Source organism: Microtus oregoni, unplaced genomic scaffold (genome assembly GCF_018167655.1).
Source record: "Microtus oregoni isolate MIOR12 unplaced genomic scaffold, Mior012 000047F_ref0000412, whole genome shotgun sequence".
Classification (NCBI taxonomy): Eukaryota; Metazoa; Chordata; class Mammalia; order Rodentia; family Cricetidae; genus Microtus; species Microtus oregoni.
In genome coordinates, this window is record NW_024543221.1 from 13496935 (window position 1) to 13520189 (window position 23255).

Consider the following 23255-nt stretch of genomic DNA (forward strand, 5'->3'; position numbering starts at 1 on the left):
CACACAGTTTAAGAAAATGGACCTGGCTGAATCGCCCTACTAATCCACTCACTTGGTTTTCTCAAAACCTACTAGTGAGTTTCCATTTCTTTTCGGCACAGATTTAAAACAGCAGTAAGAAAAGAAAGCAGATAATATTTCTAACTCTCAAGACCCTTTACAAAGGCTTCAATTTGAATTAGGATCATCAATGTTTTGAGAGAGTGCCTTAGTTTTTTGTATTTAGTACCTTAGATTCTTATCTGCTCTTAGCGCTCTACTAATCGCAACATGCTACTCTAATCCAATAAAACATGCCAAGGATTAAAGTTATAAAAATACAAATCCTGAAAAATATAGTTGTGATAGACTTAATTTTCTGGACATTCCTTTGAATGTTGAAAAAAAATTTAATTCAAAGGAATCCCTTTCTTGATCAGGCTGATTTTTCTCAAGCCACACCCTAGGAGCCATGAATGTTCCACTAGTCCTAACTACATAAATATCTTTAGGTATTCTTTCTCCTTAAGGTGCAAAGGGCAGGGTCTGCCTTCAGACCCTAATCATTATCTGTTACTCTTGTCACAGTGGTTCTCAGCTTGATAGGGGAATGTTTCCATCTCAGGGAACCCGAACTACAGATAAGGACCCCAAGATTTCCATGAAGCGATCCCATCAAAAACCTAATCCAATTCATACACATACACTCACACACAAAATGTCTCTTACAAGTACATCAGGGCAATCACTGCTGCTTGAGCTGACTCAATGTTCCTGTAGTCAAGACACTATAAACACAAAGTCACAGAACCATCTGGAAGTCCCTCCCTCCTTTCTACATGGAAATAAATCAGGGCACTTACTCTTTGGATAAGTGATACTTTCTGCATCTTCAACAATCCAACCTCACTTTCTAAATGCTTGTGAGAATTCTGCAGGGCTTCAAAGGTGCTCTGCAAAGCGGTGTTTTTGGATTGCAGTACTTGGACCTTATGCTCCAGCTCCACATTCAGATTTCCCAGTTCTAGTTTCTGTTTCTGCCAGAGTTGCTGCTCTCCTTCCAACTGGGAAAGTTTACATGCAAGCTGCTCTTGACCTTTAAGTTGATCTTCCAGTGTCCTGACCTCTCCCTCCTTCTTTTCTAGCTTCTCTTTGCCAGCTTTTACTTCTTGAGAGAGGACATTTACAGAAGACTGCAAAACAATGTATTTATTCTTGGTCTCGCCAATGTCCTGTAGCAACTGGGCCTTCTCAAGTTCAAGAGTTTTTATTTGACCACTCAGGTTCTGTTCTTTGGTCTTATAAGCCTCTTGGGCATTGCACAAGGAAATCATTGTCTCATTTAGTTCTTGCAATTGAGTTTGAAGCATCTCTACTGCTATTTTGGATTCCTCTTTCATCTGTACCTTTTCTTGCTCTTTTTCTTTCATTAAGTTTTCAATCGAAGAATTTATTGTTTCTAATTCAGAAACTCGCTTTTGTTCCTGTTTTAATTCTGTCATAAGATCTTCATTTTCTGACCTTGTATTAGTAAGGTCTAACTCCAAATCTTGGATGTTTTGAGCCATTCCTTGTATTTCTGATTTTAAAGTCTGTATCTCTGCTTTGGCATTCTCAGCTTCAAGAGTCACATGCTCTTTCTTTTCCTCTGAGAGCTGCAATTCTTGTTCAAGGTTCTCAACTCTATCCTTAAGCAAGTCTGCATAATGCTTACTTTCCTTCAGTTGTCCGAGGAGGTTGTGCTGCTTCTTTTCATCAGCATCTATGTGAACTTTAAGCTTCTGAATGCTGCTCTTCAAGCGGTGCATTTCTTCTTCTGGCTGGTCTAGACTGTGTTCTTGGGTCTCCAAAATTTCCTGATCATTACACAAGGCTGCTACTTCCTCACTGAACTCCTTTAATTGTGTCCGAAGCATCAGCACTGTAGATTTAGAGTCTTTTTCCATCTGTACTCTTGCCTGCTCCTTTTCTTCCAACAGACTTCTAAAGGAAGAGCACAATTCATCCAGATCTGACACTTGATGTTGTGTCTCCTGTAGTTGCCTGGTCAGATTTTCTTTTTCAGACCTAACTGTGACAAGGTCTAATTCAAAAACTCTCAGGTTTTTGGTCATTTCATCCACTTGTGCCTTGAGGGTCTCCACCTCTGCTTTAGAATTCTCAGCATCAAGAATCACCAGCTCGTGGTTTTCTTCCGACATTTCCAATTCCCTCTCCAGATTCTCCACTTTATCTTTCAATGAGTCATTTTCACGCTGACTTTCCTTCAGTTTCTCCTCCGTACTTAAGTACTTCTTTTCATCTGCCTTGATGCGCACACTCAGTTTCTCGATGCCTCGTCTCAACTGATGCACCTCCTCTTGGGTTGAGCTCAGCCGCACTGCAAACTCACCTTTCTCCATGAGTGCTACCTCCAAGGCCTTGGAGATGTTCCGCCTTTCACATTCTGACTCAGTCAGCTGTGCCTGGAAGTTCTGAGACTCCTTGACCAGTGATTCTTTCTCTTTTTTCAGCTCTCCAATATGAATTTCCAGCTCACCTACTGTCAAAGATAATTCCTGTGAGTCATTCTGCAAATTCTGCAGCTGCTCCTGGAGATGAGCTTTGTCCCTTGTTAGCTCACTCACATTAAAGGACAAAGTCTGAAGGAGTTCTGCTTTGTCTTTGACCTCAGCCTCTACCACCTCAATGTGACGGAGTTTCTCACTTTGGTGAGACTCCAGCTCTTCTATTTTCTCTTTCATCTGTTTAGATGTCTGACCAAGTGCTTCTTTTTCTTTTGACACAGTGTCTAATTCTCCACGAAGCCTGTTTCTCTCACTAATGACTACAAAAAGCTCCTCCTTGAGGTCAACAATAACCTTCTGCTTACTCTCAGTGTCTCTTGCTAAACACAGCTTCTCTGCTTGAACCGCCTCTAAATCAGCTTCCACAGAGAGGATGAGATGTTCAATATTAGCTTTCTCAGACTTGATCCTGGTCAGTTCCTTTTCCACATCAAAAAACTTTTCCTTCCAATCATCTTCTATGTTGGCTGTATTATCTTTAATAGTGTCACTTAACTCATTTGTTCCCGATTCTAAGTCAAAACCATGGTCTTCTGAACTTTCTACTCTCTGACGTACCTCCTGGTTACAAGGAAGGAATCCCAATTTTTCACTTAAGTCAGATTTTTCTTTCTTGAGGTCCTTGACTATTTTTTCCAATTGCATGCATGTTTCAATCTTGATCTTTAGCTGTACTTCCTGTAAATTGAGTTTTGAATCTGCCTCTTTTATTTCATTCAATAAACTTTCAACTTTTTTGTCCCAGTCGTCTACTACAGGAAGTAACCTTAATTTCTCATTTGATGTGTCTTTCTGCAAATGGAGAGTCTGGATAGATCCCTGATCTTCCAGAACATCCATGGGTACCAATACATTAGGACTAGAAAACAACTGAGGTACGCATTCTGGACAGTCCTGGGTTTTCTTCTCTACTGGTGCCTCACAATTGGTCTCTGGAGACTGCTCTTCACATCTTGCTCCCATGAGCCTGGCTGTCTCGGTCTCAGTGACTGAAGTTTCTAGACAAAGGTCCTGCTGAATATCTTTATCACAAGTCTCATCAGTGTCCTGCTTTGGTATTTTCTCTGTGGTCTCTGAAACATATACTTCTGATTCTTTTATATCATAACTATCATTTTGGACTCGAACAGCCTGTAAACATAATGTAAACCAAGAAAGCATTTTATTTTTCAGAAGAATCAAAATGGAATCAGTGGTTTAACTATTACTTTACAGAAACTGCCCATATGGGTGCTGCTAAACACACCCCTCTAAACAGAAGAGCTCTCAATTCTATCCTGTTCTCTGTTCAGATAGTTAACACAAATATTCAATGGGTTCTACCTATGTGCAAAGCACTGGGTAAGATATTTAACATAAGGATATTTATTTCAACTATATCTAACATGAAAATCGCATCTTTCTTTCACAGCTTGCAATTGTTTAGGCAGATTAAAGGAGTAGCATATCTTTGTGATTACCAAATAAGAGATTAACAAACTTCAGATAAAATGGTTAGTGTCATCTTCAATACTCATGTTCTTTACTAAGAAAAGCAGTAAGTGTTTATGAGGAGATTCTCAGTCCGAAGACCTCATCCTAGTCGGACTTTCTTGGAAAAGGTACATGTTTTGTCTCAATTTACCTACAAAAAGAGGTGCTATGATATGATTATTGCTACTGCCACCACAATATGACCTATGACCTTTACCTCACAGAAGTAGAGTGAAACTCGAACTGTACAGCATTAGTACTTAAGCTAGTCAACTAGAAAAGACAAACCACAAGGAATTAAAAAATAATTTTCTTTAAATAACTGATACTACTAAAAGCTGCTAGAAAATTAACATTCAAATAATTTCTTATATCTCACTTAACAACTGATGTTACAACATTTAAAACACTCTGAAAGACATGAGACTAAACTACTTGAACACATCACTCAATGTTCAGAATATTTAAAAGTGCCTCATTAATTAGTAAAAGTATATGTGGTGGTTTGAATAGGAATGGTCCCCACAGGCTCATATATTTGAATGCTTAGTCATTAGTGAGTGTTGCTACTTGACAGGGATTGGGTGTGGCCTTGTTAGAGGAAGTGTGTCACTGGGCATGAGTTTTGGGGTTTCAAATGCTCAAGCCAGGCCCAGTGTCGCTCTCTTCCTGTTGCCAGCCAATCTGGATATAGACCTCTCCAGTACCATGTCTGCCTGTGTGCCTCCATGCATCCTGCTATGCTGATAATGAATTTAAACCTCTAAACTGTAAGCCAGTCCTAATATATATATTTTTTTTTGCAAGAGTTGCTGTGGTCATGGAGTCTGATAGCAATAAACAGTGACTAAGGACAGTATACATTCTGAAGACTTCAATTCAGACTTCAAAAATGCTGGGCTATGGTGACACACAACTTTAATCCCAGCACTTGGGAGGCAGAGGCAGGTGGATGTCTGTGAGTGAGTTCCAAAAGAGGCTCCAAAACCACACAAAGAAACCCTGTCTTAAAAAAAAAAAATTTAGTGATTTTTCATAAGAGAATATTTAAATCATGATGGGCATTTATTCCTCAAATAAAGTTTCCTCGTGTTTTGAGTCCTGGTTGGCTCTGGAAAATTTTTGGTAAGTTTTTCATTCATTTCCTTGAAACTCAAGAATCCTCCAATCTTGATTTCATATTTATCTCAACCCAGTAAGAATTTACTAAGTGTTTAACTAGGCATGCACACAGAGAAACAACATGTCTATCCCAGGTACTTACATTTTCCATGTCACTCCCAAGCAAAGATCTTGAGCTTAAGTCCAGCTCTTGCAACTGAAGGCGCGCTACCTCAAGCTCGAGGGACAGATTCTTCGTCTGCTGCTTTTCTTCTGCCAACTTGGACTCCATTTCTAAGGTCACACTTGTCAGCTTCTGCTGCCACTGCTCCTTTTCTGACAAATACTGCTTCCTAAGGCAGCCGAGCTCTTTCCTTTCAGAGCTTAGTAACTGCTCAAGCTCTTCAATTTCTTTATTTTTTATAATCTCTTGACTCTCGATTTTCTCTTCTAGATCCTTGAGGGATTGCAAGTACATCTGACATAGGGTTTCAAGTTCCTCAACAGTCCTCACAGAGGTAGCTGGGATTTCTTTTTCGGTCAGATTCTCTTCCTCTAGACTGCTGTAAGACACTTCATCTACATTGCAAGGGTTTGCTGAAGTATTCCCTTCTAAACTTAGAAGAGACGTGTCTCCAGTTTGTTCTAAAACATTTTTGTAAAAAGCAGCTTCTCCAAAATGTGTCAGACTTGGGCTGTCTGTCCCACAGAATGACAGTGACAATGTATGTCCATCCTCAGCACCAGGTTTCCTTTCCTTTACCAAGTCATCCTGCATGTTTCTCAGATTCATTGACAACACAGAATTTTCAGCTTTTAATGTGTCAACATAGGAACACAGCTCTGACATCTTACAGCTCACCTCACAATGCTGATCATGTAAAATTTTGTGTTCACTTTGTAAACAGGAAAATTTCTCCTGTAACTCAGCAAAATGCACTCGAACTTCTTTGTCTGACAATGTTATTTGCTCACAGAAACTGCTACTGTCTAAAGGAGTCAAGACCATAGACACATTGCTTTGTTTATCACAAAGACCATCTGACACATCTTCCCTAAGCTCACTCTGTGGAAGAACATCTTGATGGGTTAGCATTTTCACTTCATTCACTAGCTTCTCAACCTTTGCTGCCATTTGACTAGTAGCTGTGATACACTCTGACCGTGAGTCATTCAGCTCAGACTGGAGTTGTAACTTCTCAACCTTCAGTACTTGGCACATTTCCCCTAGCTCATTCAGTTTATCCAGTGCTGTCTGTAGAGAGCACTGCAAGCGTGCATTCTCATTTTGACTTGAGGACAACTCATGGAGCACAGACACATACTTTTCTTCTGCTTCTATTTCACAGTCTTTCCTTTCGTGTGACTGAGTGTCCTGTGAACTCACAGTTCCCACTTCTCCTCTAATTGTCTGCAATTCCTGATACAGGGTTTTTTTCTCCTCCTCACTTTGGTCAAGCTTTACTTCCATAACTCTAATCAAAGCTTCAAGGCGTACCAACTGTGCCTTATAATTGTCTGGAGAAATGACTTTAGTGTCAATATCCATCTGATACTGGGAACGACACTTATATATCTCATCTTCTGTTACTTTTATAGAGTTCTCAACTGATTCTACTTCAAGATAATGTTCAGGTTTAGTCTGAGTTAACTGCATCAGTTGCTCACTCTCATGTGGTAAGTCATTAACTTCCTTTTGCTTCTTATTTTGTTCTTCCTTTAAAGTCGAGCTCTCCTGCCTTAAGCTATCAGCCTCACTCTTAGAATAGTTTTTGGTGACTGTGGCCTCAGACCTCACAGCTTGTTGCTCTACCTCCAATTCCAGCATCAATTTCCTGTTTTGATCTTCACTGAAAGATAATTTTGTTAAGAAATCTTGTTGTTCCTTTGCAAATGCTTCCTTCAGCTGCTCCAGTTCAACTTTCCTATTCTCACAAACAGCAGTGCGTTCACTGAGTAAGCATTCTAACTTAGCATTGTTTTCTTGTGCTGTTTTATAGTTAGTCCTGAGATCCTCCAACACAGTTTCTGTTTCTTCACATCGTTGTAATAACAGAAGTCTTTCTTGCTTGTACTGATCAGACAACTCTGAAATGCTTCTCTCTTGTTCTGCTATACAGCTTGAAATCTTCTCATGTTTCTCGAGTAAATTCATTTTCTCCTGCCATAAGGCCTCATTAGCTTCCTTGAGAACCCCATTTGCTTGGGTTAGCTCTTCAATGTCTTTTTTACTTAATGAGATGATGTTACTCATTTCCTTCTTCTCTGAGCTTAAGGTTTCAGATAAAAGTTGTAGCTCCTTCAGAGTGTCTTCAAGAAGGCAGTTACACTTCTTTAATTCTTGAATCTCTCTTTGCTCAGCCTCTAATTTTTCTTTCAAAAGTTCCAACTCTTTTTCCTTGCTCTCAAGGGTTGCTAAAGTTTCAGCAACAATATTCTGATGAGCTACAGAGTCTTCCTGCAATTTACCAATGCACTGGTTTGTTTCATCCACAAAATTTTGATGAATCTGTTCCACTTTAATGAGGTTTTCTTCTATTTCTCCTTTGATTTGTAGCAACTCTTCACACCGCTTGTGCAGATCTGAGTTCATCTGGGTTTGAGATTTCAGGGAACTTTCAAGCGAAATGACTCTATTTTTTAAGACAGCTACATTTTCTACAGTTTGGTCCCCATCTACAAAGCAGTCATTCCTTTCTGAATGCATGCTTCCTTGTTCCCCCATTAGATTTGCAAAGGAATCACTAACTGCAGGCTGCTGTTCAAAAGCCAAAGAACTTCTCCGATTACCTTCATTTGTCATCAGAGAACCTCCTGATTTGAGCAAATCCTTCAATGCTTCATACTCAGTATGCAGGTCTTGGTACTGCTGGTCTTTGGTCACTACTTCACTTGACAGTAACTGAAGCTTATGTTCCAAATCTTCAATTTGCCCAGTGAGCTCATTAGCTTTCAAGCACATATTTTCTACTTCTTTCTGATGCTTCTGATCTGAGAACTCAGCTTTCTGCTGCAGTTCCAAATAGGCTTGTTTCTGTGACTCAATCTCAACCACCTTACTGTCTATAATACTGCGGAGGTTTCTAATCTCCACATTAAGATTTTCTCTTTCCATCTCCAGTGTTCTTACTTTTTCATTGTAGTCATGACATTTTATTTGTTGTGTCTTGAGGCTGGTATCTAAGTGCTTGATTTTACTCTGCAAGCTTTCGTTTTCTGATTCTACCTGATAGATAAGTTTTTCATTTTCACTTTTCCAACAAGAAAACTGAGTTTTCTCTTCTTTCAATTCTTCACACTCTTTCTTTTTTAACTCCAAAGCACTCAGCAAAGCTTCAAACTCCTTCTCTATTTTATTTAACTTATCATTCAGTTGTTCAATGTGATGTTCCCTTTTCTTCAGCAGGTCTTGAGAACAGTCTCGTTGGGCTTCCAGATCAGCTAAGGTAAGCTTTAATTTCTCTAAAGTTAGCGAGTTTTCTTGTTGGTTTAGTTTTTCCTGGAGATCTATTAACAAAATTTCCTGAGAGGTATTCTTAGCTATTAAAACAAACAAATGAACAAAAAGTTATCAGTGTTTACAACAAATACCTACTTTATAAGAACTTTATACTCTATAGCATGAGGGTGTAACTCAATGGGAAAGAAGTTACCTAGCATATCTAGTCTATGACTTATAAAATTTTAAAATCTAAACTAAAAAAGAAAAAAGCAATGAGATTAATAGACTCTCAAGTCCTGTAAAATTTGACACTAATGATGTAGCCCTTGAAAGTAATTCACCTAGAAATCCTATTACCTAAGTTTATATAAAGACATAGAAAAAAACAGCAATTTTAGTATTGTAATGTATCTAATAATCTTCATAGCTTAATAAAAATGATGTAAAAAGAACAAGGAAGTTTACAGAGTATTTAGAATTATTTCTTTTTTAAAAATGTATGTTATTTGTTAGCAGGAATGCCACCCACATTCCAATTCTTCCTTAGTAAAAAGTGTAGAAAAAGGAGCTGAGATTGATTCATTTGGAAGCTCCTATCACGACCTTATTTTAGTCATGCTGACAGCCCCCCTCCCCAACCTGGCAATATTTTCACCTAGCAGTGACTAAAAGGCCTGGGGTAAAGAGGAAATAATTGAAAGCCTTTATAGTAAATAATATAATATGTAACATAATATAATAGTAAGTGAAAAACTATACTTATTTCTAATCCCTTAATTTCAAACCTACCCAATGAGAGTTGAAGACTTACATAGACAGCACCCCAAAGGCATGTCTTTTCCTTCTACTTTGCATTTGAGGGCCTCAAACAATGACACTTTTGATAATCTTGAAAAATGAGTCATAACTCATTCTTACATTTTTTTTCCTTTAAAAAGCTTTAGACTGATAATTCTACCAGCTGCCACAGAAAAGGGAAAACAGCCCCAGGGATTCATTTCTAGATACTTGGGAAACTGAGGCAGGAGGATTACTTGACCCCAGCCTGTAATCAAACCCAATCTAAACAAAATGAAAATTAAAAAAGAAAACAAAGCAAAACTATAACAGTGTCACACACATTCAGAACAACAGGTTAAAGATAAATTCTTCATTCAAATATCTCAAGAAAATTTTATGTAAAAAATATGCTATAAATTAATATGCACAAATGGTAGATTCATTTGCTATGTACAACATAACACTTTGGCTGTAAACCCAGGAAATAAAGCCATTCAGTCAAGTAAATTATCAAAATACAATGGGCATTAAGGGAGAGGAACACATACATTTAATAGAGGATTTTCCATTTCTAAGAGACATTAATGAGTGAACAGTGGTCTGTATGCACTGAACACACTTAAGACATACGAATGGCTACAGTGATAAAACACTGCCAATATCGTACTGTGTAACAATGCTTATCCTTCTGATTTCAAAGTAGTAAAAACTATGCATTTTGGGACTCAATGAGCTCCAACTTTTAAAAGTTCAACTATCATGCTGGAAAACATCAAACATTTTGGGGATGAATATAGAAAGCACAGAGTTTTCCAATTGACTAATGTCATCAACCTTTCCTCATGGGAATAAGACAACAGAATTCTGGACTGCTGAGATGGCTCAGTGGGTAAAGGTACTTGGTGCCTAGCCTGATACCTGAGCTTGACACCTAAGAGTCATATGGTGAAAGGAAGAGTTCTTTACATCAAACTGCCTTCTGACCTACACACACATACACACACAAAATAAGTAAATGTAAAAAAAAAAATGTATAGAACACTAACATTACTGAACTTACCTCTCATCTCTTCTGCAAAATTCTGGCTCTGGCTCAAACACACTTTGACTTTACCAAGTTCTTCCTCCAGGTGGCAGACTTCTCTGGCCCTTTGCTCAGACTGACTCCTAATGAGACTGTTTTCCTTCTTCATTTCCTAAAAACACAGTTTGTTTTAATCTAAACAAATGTGCAGGCAAGTCACAACTTCTGCCTCGATAAAGGTACTTCACAGACCTGTCTATATCTCAGTCAAGAATACACTTTCCCTTCTAGTATCTAATGAAAGTGCTTATCTTATTTGAATAAACTTACATCATAAAAGCTGATTCTGAACCTAAGATTTATCTTGTATCTTCAGGAAATATGTTTCTTCAAACTTTCTAGTTTCGAAGAAAAGGCCTTTTTATAAGATCAAAGACAAAAGTTCTGCAGATTCCTATCAAACCTGATTAGTCAAAATATCTTTGCAAAGAGATGAGATGATATGATACTGAATCATAATGCTCCAGGATCAAATTTTTGTTTATCACAGCAAAACCAGCTTAAGGAATACTATCATAAGAGTGTTCTTATAGATGAAATTTCCTTCAGGAAATGCTTTCATCAGCAAAGTTTACAATGGTCATGTATGTGTACTGGAATATGTGCTATGAAAAATGCATATATAAATAAAATAGAGGTCTCTGCCGCCATCAAAATTACCCTCCATGGAGTAAGGTGTGGTCCTAGTCACTCAGTACACGCCTAACAAGCTAACTACTAGAAAGTGAGTAATCTATATATCACATCACAGGCTAGCACAGAATTCATAATGGATGAAGGAACCTGAGCATTCACAGGTTCTTTGGATCCATGATTAAATATGCATCCACACAAGGTTGTGCAGCAAAGTAATAGATACATAAAAGTAGTTTCATTCCACTATGTTGAGAAATCATAACCTACACCAGACAAATGTAGACACCAAATGGAAACACCACTGCTCCTCCTTAACAACCTAAAACTGATACAACATGGAGTAAAAACATTCCAGTAAAGACTTGTTGCCTTTAGTTTCTCAAATTATTATTATTTATTAGTGTGTGTGCATACACTAGAGAGGCGGAATATGCTATGGCACATATGTGGACAACAGAGGACAACTTCAGGGAGCTAGTTCTCTTATTCCATCCACCATGTGGATTGCAGGAATGGAACTGAGGACTTCAAGTTTGGCCCCCTAAGTAACTTTACTCACTGAGCCATCTCTCCAGCCCTTTTGGTATTTTTGTTTGTTTGTTTGTTTGTTTTGGATACAGTCTCATTGTGTAGACCAGACTGGCCTCACACTCCAAAGATCTACCTGCTTCTGCCTCCGGAACACTGGGAAGGCACTTGAAATTCTGACTAATTTTTTATATGCCTTATATCTACCTATATTAAACTGTACCCTCAAGAACTGGCATATCACTACAAACTAAGAACTACATATCTTAGGGAATGAAAGAAATCATAAGGCTTTTTTTTTAATTACATTTCAAAATTACCCTTCTGAGAAGTAGTAAGACATTTTTGGAATCTTAAAGAAACAATTAAGACTCATCCTCCAAACCCCTACTGCACTGTTGGAAAACAGATGGCCCTGGCAATGCTATGTTGGAAGGCTGCCTTCAATTATCAGTCTGGTTACTACCAGCAGATGGGTACCCATGTAACAAAGCCAAATTCAAGAAGAGGGAGAATCTGGCTACTAGAAAGTACTTGAAAACTTGCTGGCAGCTGCTGTGTTCATGTATATACATTCGCTTCATCATTAAAATGAGACAGAGCCTGTTGTCAGTATTGCACTGTCTACTGTGTTCTGATCCTGTCCTGCTTATACTAGGAAACTGACTATGCAATTAAGATATCATTGAAAACAAAAGAGCAGCTGCAATAGATCAAGACTGAGAGGTTAACCTGCATACTAGTAAGTACTCAAGCTTGCAAGAAATAATCATGAAGGTGAAACAATGTAACTGATTAAAATTAGCATTAATAAATATACAGAAATATAATCACTTGTTTGTTCTTCAGGCTGAGGATAATCACTCATCTAATGAGATCACAGATGTGAAAGATAGAACACTCGAAGCATTTGACAAGTGTAATTGGGGCACTGTTATTAGTATTTCTTCCCCAAATGTAACAGTTGCAAGATCATCAGAGGTGAATCATGAGTTGACTTACTATTTTCTTAACTTACAAATTATTCTTACTCAAAAAGAATCAAATCAAATCTGGGACTTGATAAGAAAGCTGGGAAGATAGTGCATGATAAACTGAGAGCACCTCCACAGGAAAGAAGGCTTACAAGGAGATGGGGAGGGGAAGAGAGGCGAAGTACCACAAAGGGGAGAAGCTGTCATGACTGGGTGCCTGTTGGCCTCTCTGTGTCTCAGTCCATAACTGCAGACATTTAAGAAAATAGCAAGCTCAATGAAAAGATTAGGGTGTCTTTCTCCATTTTGGCATTAGCTTTGTAAATATTTGTTCCTAACGAAGGAATGTTCAGCCAATCCTGGGACCCAGCAGGCTTATAATGCTATGGTTATGACCAACCCAAGAATTTTAAGAGGCTAGAATTTAGAAAATAAGCATCTGAAAATGGATGCGCAGGCTGCCATCCATCAGCAATTAGTTTTCCATGAGGCTACAGCCACTTAAGTCTTGATTAGGTAGCTCATTAGCAACAATGAGTTAAGCATACAAGGATATATTCTCCTAGGCATCTCTTGTGTCCTCATATGATTTGCAAAATTGGGCACTACTCTGGAAAAGCACAGCAATCTCCGTAAGCACAGCCAGCACTGAGCTTAGCAAGCAATCCCACCCAAAGCAGCTTTGGTTTAGCAGCAGCAAGGGAAGCATCATTTCCTAGGGCCAGACAAAACAAACTGCCGTTAGTGTGTGGCATTTCATGATCCCATCCATAAGCACAGCTTAATATGTCCCATGCTGGGTGAAGGCTGCCTATGTGGGCATGAGATGGATCAGCAGGAGTGCTTTCTCCTTCTACACTGTCATTCTTGCCTGCCAGACTATGTTCCTTAGAGAACCTAATACAATACAGGTCCCTATGCCTAGAAAGGTCCCCAAGCAAGCTTTACCTCATCGTGCCTGTCAGTGGTGGCATTTTACCACCAAACCCCAGTGCAACAGAGGCTGGCACTTGAAGCGGGGTGAGCAGCTTATCTACCCCACCATCACTTTGATACTAAATGTTAACTTTACCCTTGATTGGGCCATTAAATCACATTTTCAGCACTGATAATTTCTAATTGCAAGAAGTATATTAGTTTACTAAACATAGTCAAGGAAAATTTCAGTACAACTGTCACATTATTTCAGCATCCAAAACCTATAAGCATGTTGAACTTGTTTGTGCTTACTTATAATTAGATACAGAAAGACACCAGATAATTAAACTGGCAAGATTTTTAAATATGAAAACTCTCAAATGTACTGTCTTTTGATCATGACCCTTCTGTGCCCAACATGTGAACATAAATCTAGTATCAAAGGTCATTAACATTTGTAGAAAAAAAACAAGCAGGTGGACTTTCATGATTTACTAGACACTTACATGCTGGGCACTGGGCCAAACACTTTATATGTAGTGTTGGACTTAATCATGAATACAGTCTTAAAAGGGAGGAATATTATTTGCATCTGTGTGCAGACTAGAAAGGGATAATCTCAAGGTAACACAGTAGATGGGTAGCCCAATAGTGTGCATCCAGATTGCTCCCACTACAGCCATCACTACTGTAATCCCCAAGCTACATCGACACTCTGACAAGTCAATTCTCAGCTCTCTGAACCAGAGTTCAAAGTACAAGAGCCAGAGAAGCCCTTTCAACTCCTACTGTTATCCCCAAAAGAAGTTAAATTCCTAAGTAGCTGAGCACTTTCCAAACATGACTATCTTCATTTGAACATGGTTGACACATGCAAGTACGGCCTGGGATCAGAGATAGTATCATAATCCAGACCCCATGGGGATAAAGTCAGTCCTCAGAAACATCTGTAAGACAATGTCCAGCCTATTAAAATGTAAGTCATGTTAAAAGGTGTTTAGACTCTGAACCAGACTATAGTTCTACAAAATGTTTCCACGGGCAGCCAATGAGTCGCAGGAGAGTTCCTGGCTAAAAGGGAAGCACACAGAGGAAAGAGTTCCATGCCAGTCTGCCTGTGGAAATGTTAGCAGAAGCATCTGTTGGTTGGTCCCCACTGGCCAAAAGGCAAACATTTGTTTTGCTGCAATAAACACACACTATAAATGATTGCAGATGAACCCAAAACAGGATCTGACTGAATGGCTTCCACTTGAGGAACAGGCGTTCAATGCCCCCACCCTATCTCCAGCAGTGTTCCCCCTTTGTTCCTGGCTGCTTTAATAATTTCCTCTTTGCTATGACAGGTGTTCTCATTTACAGTGAAATGCCATGGGGGCAAACATATTTAGACTTTATCACCTAGATAAGGAACTGTTGTAATGAACAAAACTGTTTCTCTTTCATCAGCAGCAGGCTAAAAAGTGATGAAGAACAGTTCAATAGTGGGAAAACATTTTTTTCCTGCAGTATCTGAGAAGACACCTCTAACTGATCTTTTGTTGTTTTATCTTCATTTCTGGTTCTATTCAAATCATTGCAGCCCATCATCTGTTCTTAAATGCTTCTTAAATGCCTTTAAAACAAACTCCAGACCACCAACAAAATTCAGAAGCCAAATTGACATGGGTAGAAATAAGACCCTAGCCCCACAGCCTTTCATTGCCTGACAGAACAGGAAATCAATCTATAGGCAACATGGACCAGGCTGCACAATGGATCCTAAGATCCATATTTACTTCTAAAGAGTAAAACCATTCATAATTACATGATTTTGTTATTTATTTTGGCAGTGCCAGAGACTGAACTATGATTTTCCATTTTTTTTTTTTAAACACTGTGACTCTAACCCTTCAAAAAGGGATTCAGATCCCAGCATTGTAGAGAAGAGGCAGGCTCCAAACTAGGCTGGGACACACAGTCAGAGTGTATCTCAGAACAACAAAGAGCAAGTGGGCATGCCAGCACAGGCCTGTAATCCCAGCACTTGAGAGAAGGGGCCATGGGATTAAGAATGTAAGGCCTAATTTAACTACTTAGATTTTAGGCCATCTGAAACAACATAGTGAGACTCCAACTCATAGACAGACAGACAGGATGAATAAAAAGAGATAACAGACATAGATAGATAGACAGAAAGACAGACAAAGATAGATGAATGAATGAACAAAGAAGCAAAAGGGAGAAGGCAGAGTTGTAACTTAAATAATAAACCACACTGACAGTTTCATTTATTTCCTTTAAATCTAAGCAATTCCTTTGTTCCATAATTCCACCGCTCAAGTGGTCTAAAAAAATCTTTAAGCCAATGGTTCTCAATCTTACTCATGGTGTGGCTCTTTAACATAGTTCCTCATGTTGTGGTGACCCCCAATCATAAAATTATTTCGTTGCTACTTCATAATTTGCTACTGTTATGAATCATGATGTAAATATCTGATATGCAAGTATTTGATGAAAGGATAGTTTGACCCTAAAGAGGTCATGACCCACAGGTTGAAAACTACTACTTTGAAACTTGATGTTATAGGGGCTGGAGAGACGGATCAGAGGTTTTAAGAGCAGTGACTGCTGCTCTTTCAGAGCACACAGAGGCTCACAGCCACCTTCAAGTCCAGTCCTAGGATATCAGTTACCTTCTCTCTTCTGGCCTCTGCGGACACCAAGCATAAATGTGGTGCACAGTCATAAACAGATACAATACATACCCATACAATAAAAACTTTTAAATTTGTTTATAGTCAGGCAGTGGTGGCACATGCCTTTAATCCCAGTACTCAGGAGGCAGAGGCAGGCAGATCTGAGTTCAAAGCCAGCCTTGTCTACAAAATAAATTCCATGACAGACATGATTACACAGAGAAACCCTGTCTCAAACAAACAAAAACTCACAACAAATAAAAACTTGATTATATATTCTTAATTCCTCATGCTAAATGCCTGAGTAATCATTTCAAAGGAAAAATAAGGGCATATTCAACATATATAACACTGTTACATTAACATGACTTTGATCCTAGGAACCCACGCAAAGGAGGAAAAGAACAAAGCCTACAAGTTTTACTCCAACCTCCATGAGCAAGACCATAGTACATGCACGCACACATACAATTTTTTTTTTAGAGAAAGACACTTTGTATTGTCATACTTTGTCCTGTGTGGGGTTTGTTCCTGCTCACATACCTCACTGCTTCTCCTCAGTTCATTCTCTGTGATCTGACTCTCCTGAAGGGTTTGTTCTGTTCTGCTGAGCTTTTGCCTAAATTCTTGTAAGCTCCTTTCTAACTGCTGCTTCACTGATGTGACCTACAATAGAGAAAAAATAACAAAGTTCTGTATTTATGTTCTCTGCAAATAATCAACTGCTCTTAAAGAATAACAAAAACAAAAAAGCTGAGATAAAAGAGAAAGAGACAGACTGGGAGAACATGGGTCATCAACCCTTGATATCTGCAGAATGGTTCCAGAAGCCCCAAGAACATTAACCCTCATTCTATAGAATGTTTTGGGGTTTGCCTATAGACTGAACACTGTACATCATCTCTATACTACCCATAGGTGCTATGTAAGTAGTTACTATTTAGGAATAACATGAAAATGAAGTCTTTGTTTTCAGATCATAGGCTTAACTTACACAGTACACAAAGGAGCCAGAAAATTCAAATGTTCACACTACAGAAAAATTAAACACACTAAATAAAACAGAGTATTTGAGATTGGAGATAGATGTAGCAACCAGAAATACTCAATGCAGTAGAGGCACACGCCTCCTAGTCCATGAGCAAATAGCAACCTAGGAGTTCAACTGCAATTAAGGTCTGAGGTTGCCTCCACTTAGTGTATCCAGCTAAAAGCCAGGGGCCCACATGGTTAAAACGAAGCAAATGAGAGGAGGGAAGAAGATGAACTCCACAGGGCAGCAGGGAAGCCACCTGAGTCCACCACCCAAGCAAAGTCTGGTCTAGTGATGGGGACAGCAAGTGACTACACGGTTTTGAGCAGAGGGGCTATGGGATCTGACTTTGTGATGGAAGCTTTGCTCTGGCTACTGATTGAAAACAGACTATTAAGAAGACAAATACAGATGGGATTGGGGACTGGACATGGTTAAAGTAGCTATATTCAACATAGTGTATGAACATAGACAAGTCAAATTTATTCTTAGCTGCTAGGAAGGGCACATGGGCAAGTTTCTGGGATAGATAACAAAACTAGACTATGCTAGGTAATCGGGACAAGACCACAAGCTATAACATTTGTAAGAGCCAGAGGGTGGAGATGAGCAGGGTGAATGTGTCTTCAGTCACGTCCTCACAGCAGCTATGGTTGTATGGTCAACACCTGCACAAGATTAAGTGAACAAACACAGCATGGACTGGGGAGAAGCTATGGACAACGGATGGCTGCTGGGAGAAGGCCCCTAGTAGGTCAACCACACTCCTTTGGATACCCATGAGTACATGAACAGCACAAACTGGACTCAGAGGTTTTAAAAAACAAAACAGAGATATGAAGTTGGAAGTGTAGATCTGGAAAACATTAAGAGGAGAAATGAGGTGAATATGATCAAAATATATCTTACATTATTTTTAAATTTTTCAAATAAAAAAATTAAATTAAACATATATAAACTATCATTCACATGGGAAAATATTCATATTTTATAAAATACAAATACACACCAACATGTGTACACAAACAAAGGTGGACCCAGCCGTTTGGTGGACTAGTTTGAGATGTAAGACAAAACTGCAAGTAACCCCAAGTATTGACCTAAGCACTGTGAAGAATGGAATCCTATTTAGTTAGATGGAAAGGACCAGAGGAGGTGCTCATCTACAGGACAATAGCTGAAGTTCATTATTAGCTCATTATTGCTACCCATGTAGACAGAATGCCGAGTAGAAACCAAACAGCCTGTGATTCAGAAGACACCTCCAAGCTGGGGACATAAAACAAGACCCATCATAATATAGGTGGGATGCAAAGCCAGAAACCTGGGTAACACTCTTAAGAGCCTTAAATAACCCAGCTGACAACTGTCCAAGCTTTAACTATTTAGGAAAGCCCCCTCCATTGTTATATACCCCATAATGACCAGAATATTAAGAGACTTCCTCTCAGATCCAGATGTGAAAACCCAACACATTTCACCCCTTTTCTAGAAACTGAGCCATAAAGAGTGTTCTCCACTCTGAAAGGGAACTAAGGACATATGACAGGAGCCAGAGACTTAAGACTGACTCCCATACCAAGAATAGCAAAAAGTCAATCCCAAGAACACGGGGAAGAAAACTGTAGTTTCAGAGACTGAAGAAAGCAAGAGGGAGGAAAGGATGGGTCTGAGGTTGTAATCTGGCCTGCGACTGCTCATCACACACAGCAATTATGTTCTGCACAAATGCTGAAACAAAGGACTTTGAAATTGTTCACCATAAAGAATGACAAATGTTTAATCTGAAATATTACATTTTTTGAAAAATACGTATCGAACATTACTTTTTATTTCTACTTTTAATTATTAGTGAAACAAAATCTAGACCAACTGAAATACAGAAGGAGCATGCATGTAAGACTGTGAGAACTAAATTCAGGGCCCTACCTTCTCCTGTTCCACCTGGAGGACATTGAGTGCATGCTTGGCTTGCTGTAACTCCTGGGTGAGTCTGGTTTTCATCTGAGTGTACTCTTGGTCTAGAACTTGGAAAGATCGATGCTGTCGGGACAGCTCCTAAAAAGCAAAACATTAGATCAAACAACCATTAACAAATAAGATTCCAGAAACAGGCACAAGCATCCTAACAGGCAATGCTATATGAAAAGTGAGAGAGACAACAAGGAGCCATGTTAATCATCTACTGAATGCCAAATACAATCACCCTCAACACTGGTCCTGATAATCAGATCCAGGTCTCAGAGGGAGAGGTCAAAGAGTCGCCAGTTGACCACATGGAAGCCAGCCAATTTCCAGCTCATCTCAGTTTAGAAGAAGGGAGGGCAGGAAAGACTAGCTGAGCTGTAATCAACACAACTCAGCACAGAAACACACCAAAACTTTAGGCATAAGAGCTGGAAAGATGGCTTAGTGGATAAAATGTTTGCCATCCAAGTATGAGCACCAGAATAAAGATCCCAGGAACCCCAGAAAAGCCAGGCAGGTATGCAGCCACCTTTAATGTCAGCACCCAAGAGACAGAGAAAGAGGATCCCCATGGCAAGCTGGTTAACTATAGTAGTAGATCAGGCAGCTCTGGGTTCAACTGAGAAACCATGCCTCCAAAAAGAAAGTAGAGAACAACTAAAGACATCCTGCATCAATGTCAAGCCCATATATGAGCATGTGCATCTATACTCACGGGTGCCCACATACAGACAGACCACATGCTTAAAAATAAAACAAAACAGGGCATAACAAAGCTGGGCATGGTGACACACACCCCCTAATCAGAACTCGGGGAGAGAGAACAAAATGATCAGGAGTTCAAGAAACCTGGGCTAACTGAGCTCATGTTCAAAGGCAGGGGAGAAAAAGAAGAGAAGGGAGCTTAACTAATCAATCATATACACTTACAACGATCTTCATTTCAAAGAACAGGAATAAATGCTGCTAAGTGACTGACAAATGGGGGGATAATATTATCATTTATGCTCAGATTGAAGCACCTGAACAACCCATACTGGCAAAATACCTGCCAGCCCACCTTTGGTTCCCTGACTGCCTCAGATACTGTGTTAGATAAGTAACCAACTCATAACTTTAAAAGACAAAAGAAGAGCAAAGCCATCTTCTCACCATGGATCAAGAGAGCAAAGACACTCCCTTCCCACAACAGTACCAAATCTCAAGCCCATAAAGAAAACCAACTCCAGAGAGCGGCCTTGCTAATAAAAAGAAAATGATGGAAAAAGTATGAAAATGCAGGTATGAGGGAAATGCAGCGACTTTGGCTCACAAAGCATGCCTACTCCATAATGTCCTCAATCATAAGAAATAGTTCTTCCAAATCGCAAAGTCAACAGGTCTTTCTGAGAAAAATTCCTCCATGAAACCATTCACCTTACCTCTTGAAGCTCCTTTTCTTTCTCCTTAATTTTCTGTTCCAGAGAATATTTGGCACTCTCTGCATTCTGTCGCTGACAACTCAACTCCTCAGTCAAAGTTTTCAGCTTTTGTTCCAAGGTAGTACACTGATAACAGATAAAAATGTTTCACACAAAACAAGTTACTCAATGAAAGAAGTCAAATTTTATGTTTTTAATAAATTTTAGGCCAGGTCAGTGTGATGATCCATACCTTGAAACCCAGCACTGAGGAGGCAGAGCCAGACAGATCTCCGAGTTCAAATCAGTATGGTCTACATAGTTTAGTTCCAGGCCAGCTAGGGTTACATCGTAAAGCACAATTTCAAAAAAATAAAACAAAAGGAAACTTCAGTCCCTAAAGTCTATTTCATGTTTACCACTGTTTTGATCTTTATATTTCATTTAAAAAGTCAGGTTTATATTCATTATCTAAATCCTGTGGTCACTATGATTCTATTAGCATGAATAAAAATTTGAAATTTATACCGAGTATGTATGAAATTTATACTGAGGAAACAGCACAATGATGTTAAGTATCAGTACATTTTAAAATACTTCCCAATGTGTGCCCTGGGACAGGGAGGCTGTGGTCTCAGAATGCACCAGCAGCACTGCACGCCGAGCAGACATCAAAAGACAGCATGAGGCCTGAGAGAGCTCAGTAGGTCAGAGCATTTGCCACACTAGGCTGACAGTCTGACTTCAATCCCCAGAACCCACATGAAGAGCTGAATGTGATGGTTTGCATTTGTCAGCCCAGCAATTCCATGGCAAGATGGGGTTGAAGACATAAGAGGTGCCCAGAAATTCTTGGTCCAGCTAGGATGATGACTTGCTTCTGAAAGTTGTCCCCTGACCTTCTTCACATAGAACATCAGTAAGTAAACAAGGCAGTGATACTGACATAGTGATTTGTGAACTATCAAAACAGAGCAAGCTCCCTACCCTCCTATAAGAGCATCTTAACAAGCCTATTAGAGACAGAGGGTTTTGAGTCAGGGTCTAAGTAAGTAGTCCTGGCTGGCCTGAAACTTACATTGACCAAAGTGGCCTCAAACTCAGGATCTTCCATCCTCTACCTTTCTTGTGCTGGATTAAAGACAGGTACCACCATGCCCAACCCATAATGAATTTTTGTGAGAAACGTTAAATATCACACTATTTTTTCCCATATACTCCCATTATACCATTGCATTTCTAAAGGGTCACAGAATCCCAGAAAAACCACAGCTGTTTTTAAATTATGCTCTCAAAAGCAATAGAAAGAATATGTTGTTGCTTTCTTACATATATATACAGTTATCTGCTAATTTTAAAAATATTAATTACATGAAAACTTAGGATGTTCTCCTAAAGTTAAATTTAAACAAATTTGTATTAGTCCTTCAAGTGGTGAGATTCATTGCATGTCTTGAAGCCATTCCTTTAGTTCAAATCCTTAATGCTATGGAATAATTTTTCCATACATTGTGAATATGTGTTACTCTCATTGGTTAATAGAAAGCTGACAGGCCGGTATCCAGACAGGAAGTATAGGCAGGACAGCCAGACACAGAGGACACTGGGAAGAAGAAGGGCAGAGTCAGGGAGATGCAAGCCAGCCTCTGATCAAGTAGGACGGATAGAAAAACAAGCCATGAGCCACATGGCAAAGCACAGATAAGAGATATGGGTTAATTTAAGTATAAGAGCTAGTAACAAACCTGAGCTATCAGTCGTGCTTTTATAAGTAATATTAAGCCTCTGTGTCAATTCTGCCTACACCTTAAAATGACTGAACCCCCAAAATCATTATTTTAGTAATAAGAAAGCTTTGTGGGGGCTGGAGAGACGGCTCAGCAGTTAAGAGGGCTGGCTGTTCTTACAGAAGACTCAGGTTAAATTTCCAGCACCTACAGAGTATCTCACAACTGTCTGTAACTCCAGTTCCAGGGGATCTGACAACCTCACAAAGATATATATGCAAGCAAAACACCAATGTACACAGAATAAATATATCATTGATAAAAAAAACCTATGTTATTAATAGGGAACAGTTCTCCACTCTAAAGTACCCCAATTTAGTAAACTTCACTTGTATTTTCCTATACATGTGTTAGTGTGCGCACAGGGTGTGCATGTGTGTATGAAGGTAGACATTTGCAGATGCACACGGAGATCAGAGATCAACATCAGTATCAATGGTTCTCCACCTTAGGTTTTCAGGCAGAATCTCTCAATGACATTGGAAGAGTTCACTATTCAGCAGATTACCTAGCCAGCCATTACCAGGGATCCTTCTGTCTCTGCACCACTGCCCTCCTCACCCCATCCCCCTCCCGTGCCAGTGCTAGAATTACAGCATATGCAACCATAAGCAGCTATTTTTTAATTATTGTGTGTGCATATATGACGAGGGGTGCATAACACATGCATACAGGTCAGAGAACAACTTTTGGGAGTCAGTTTTCTCCTATTATGGGTTCTGGAGATTGAACTAAGGTTATCAGGTTTCTGCAGCAACTACCTGTACCTGATGAGTCAATTCACAGATCCTATCTGCATATATATTATGTATGCAGGTAATTTAAGCCTGAGTGTTGGGAGTAGACTAAACTCCAGTCTTAGGCTTGTGTAACAAGCACTTTACTGACTTAAGTCATCTTCAGTCAA

The 23255-nt window shown here is 39.3% G+C and overlaps 1 protein-coding gene across 1 annotated transcript in view; it reads right to left on the reverse strand.

Moving 5' to 3' along the window:
- Window positions 1–23255, reverse strand: part of Cenpf (centromere protein F) — a 46000-nt gene that overhangs the window by 9851 nt on the left and 12894 nt on the right. Inside the window, exons 8-13 of the mRNA XM_041635443.1 lie at window positions 20583–20708; window positions 19123–19251; window positions 16704–16826; window positions 10403–10538; window positions 5284–8660; window positions 843–3677 (exon numbers count right to left, since the gene is read on the reverse strand). Of these exons, the coding sequence (XP_041491377.1) occupies window positions 843–3677; window positions 5284–8660; window positions 10403–10538; window positions 16704–16826; window positions 19123–19251; window positions 20583–20708 (6726 nt within the window). The remainder of the gene's footprint in view (window positions 1–842; window positions 3678–5283; window positions 8661–10402; window positions 10539–16703; window positions 16827–19122; window positions 19252–20582; window positions 20709–23255) is intronic.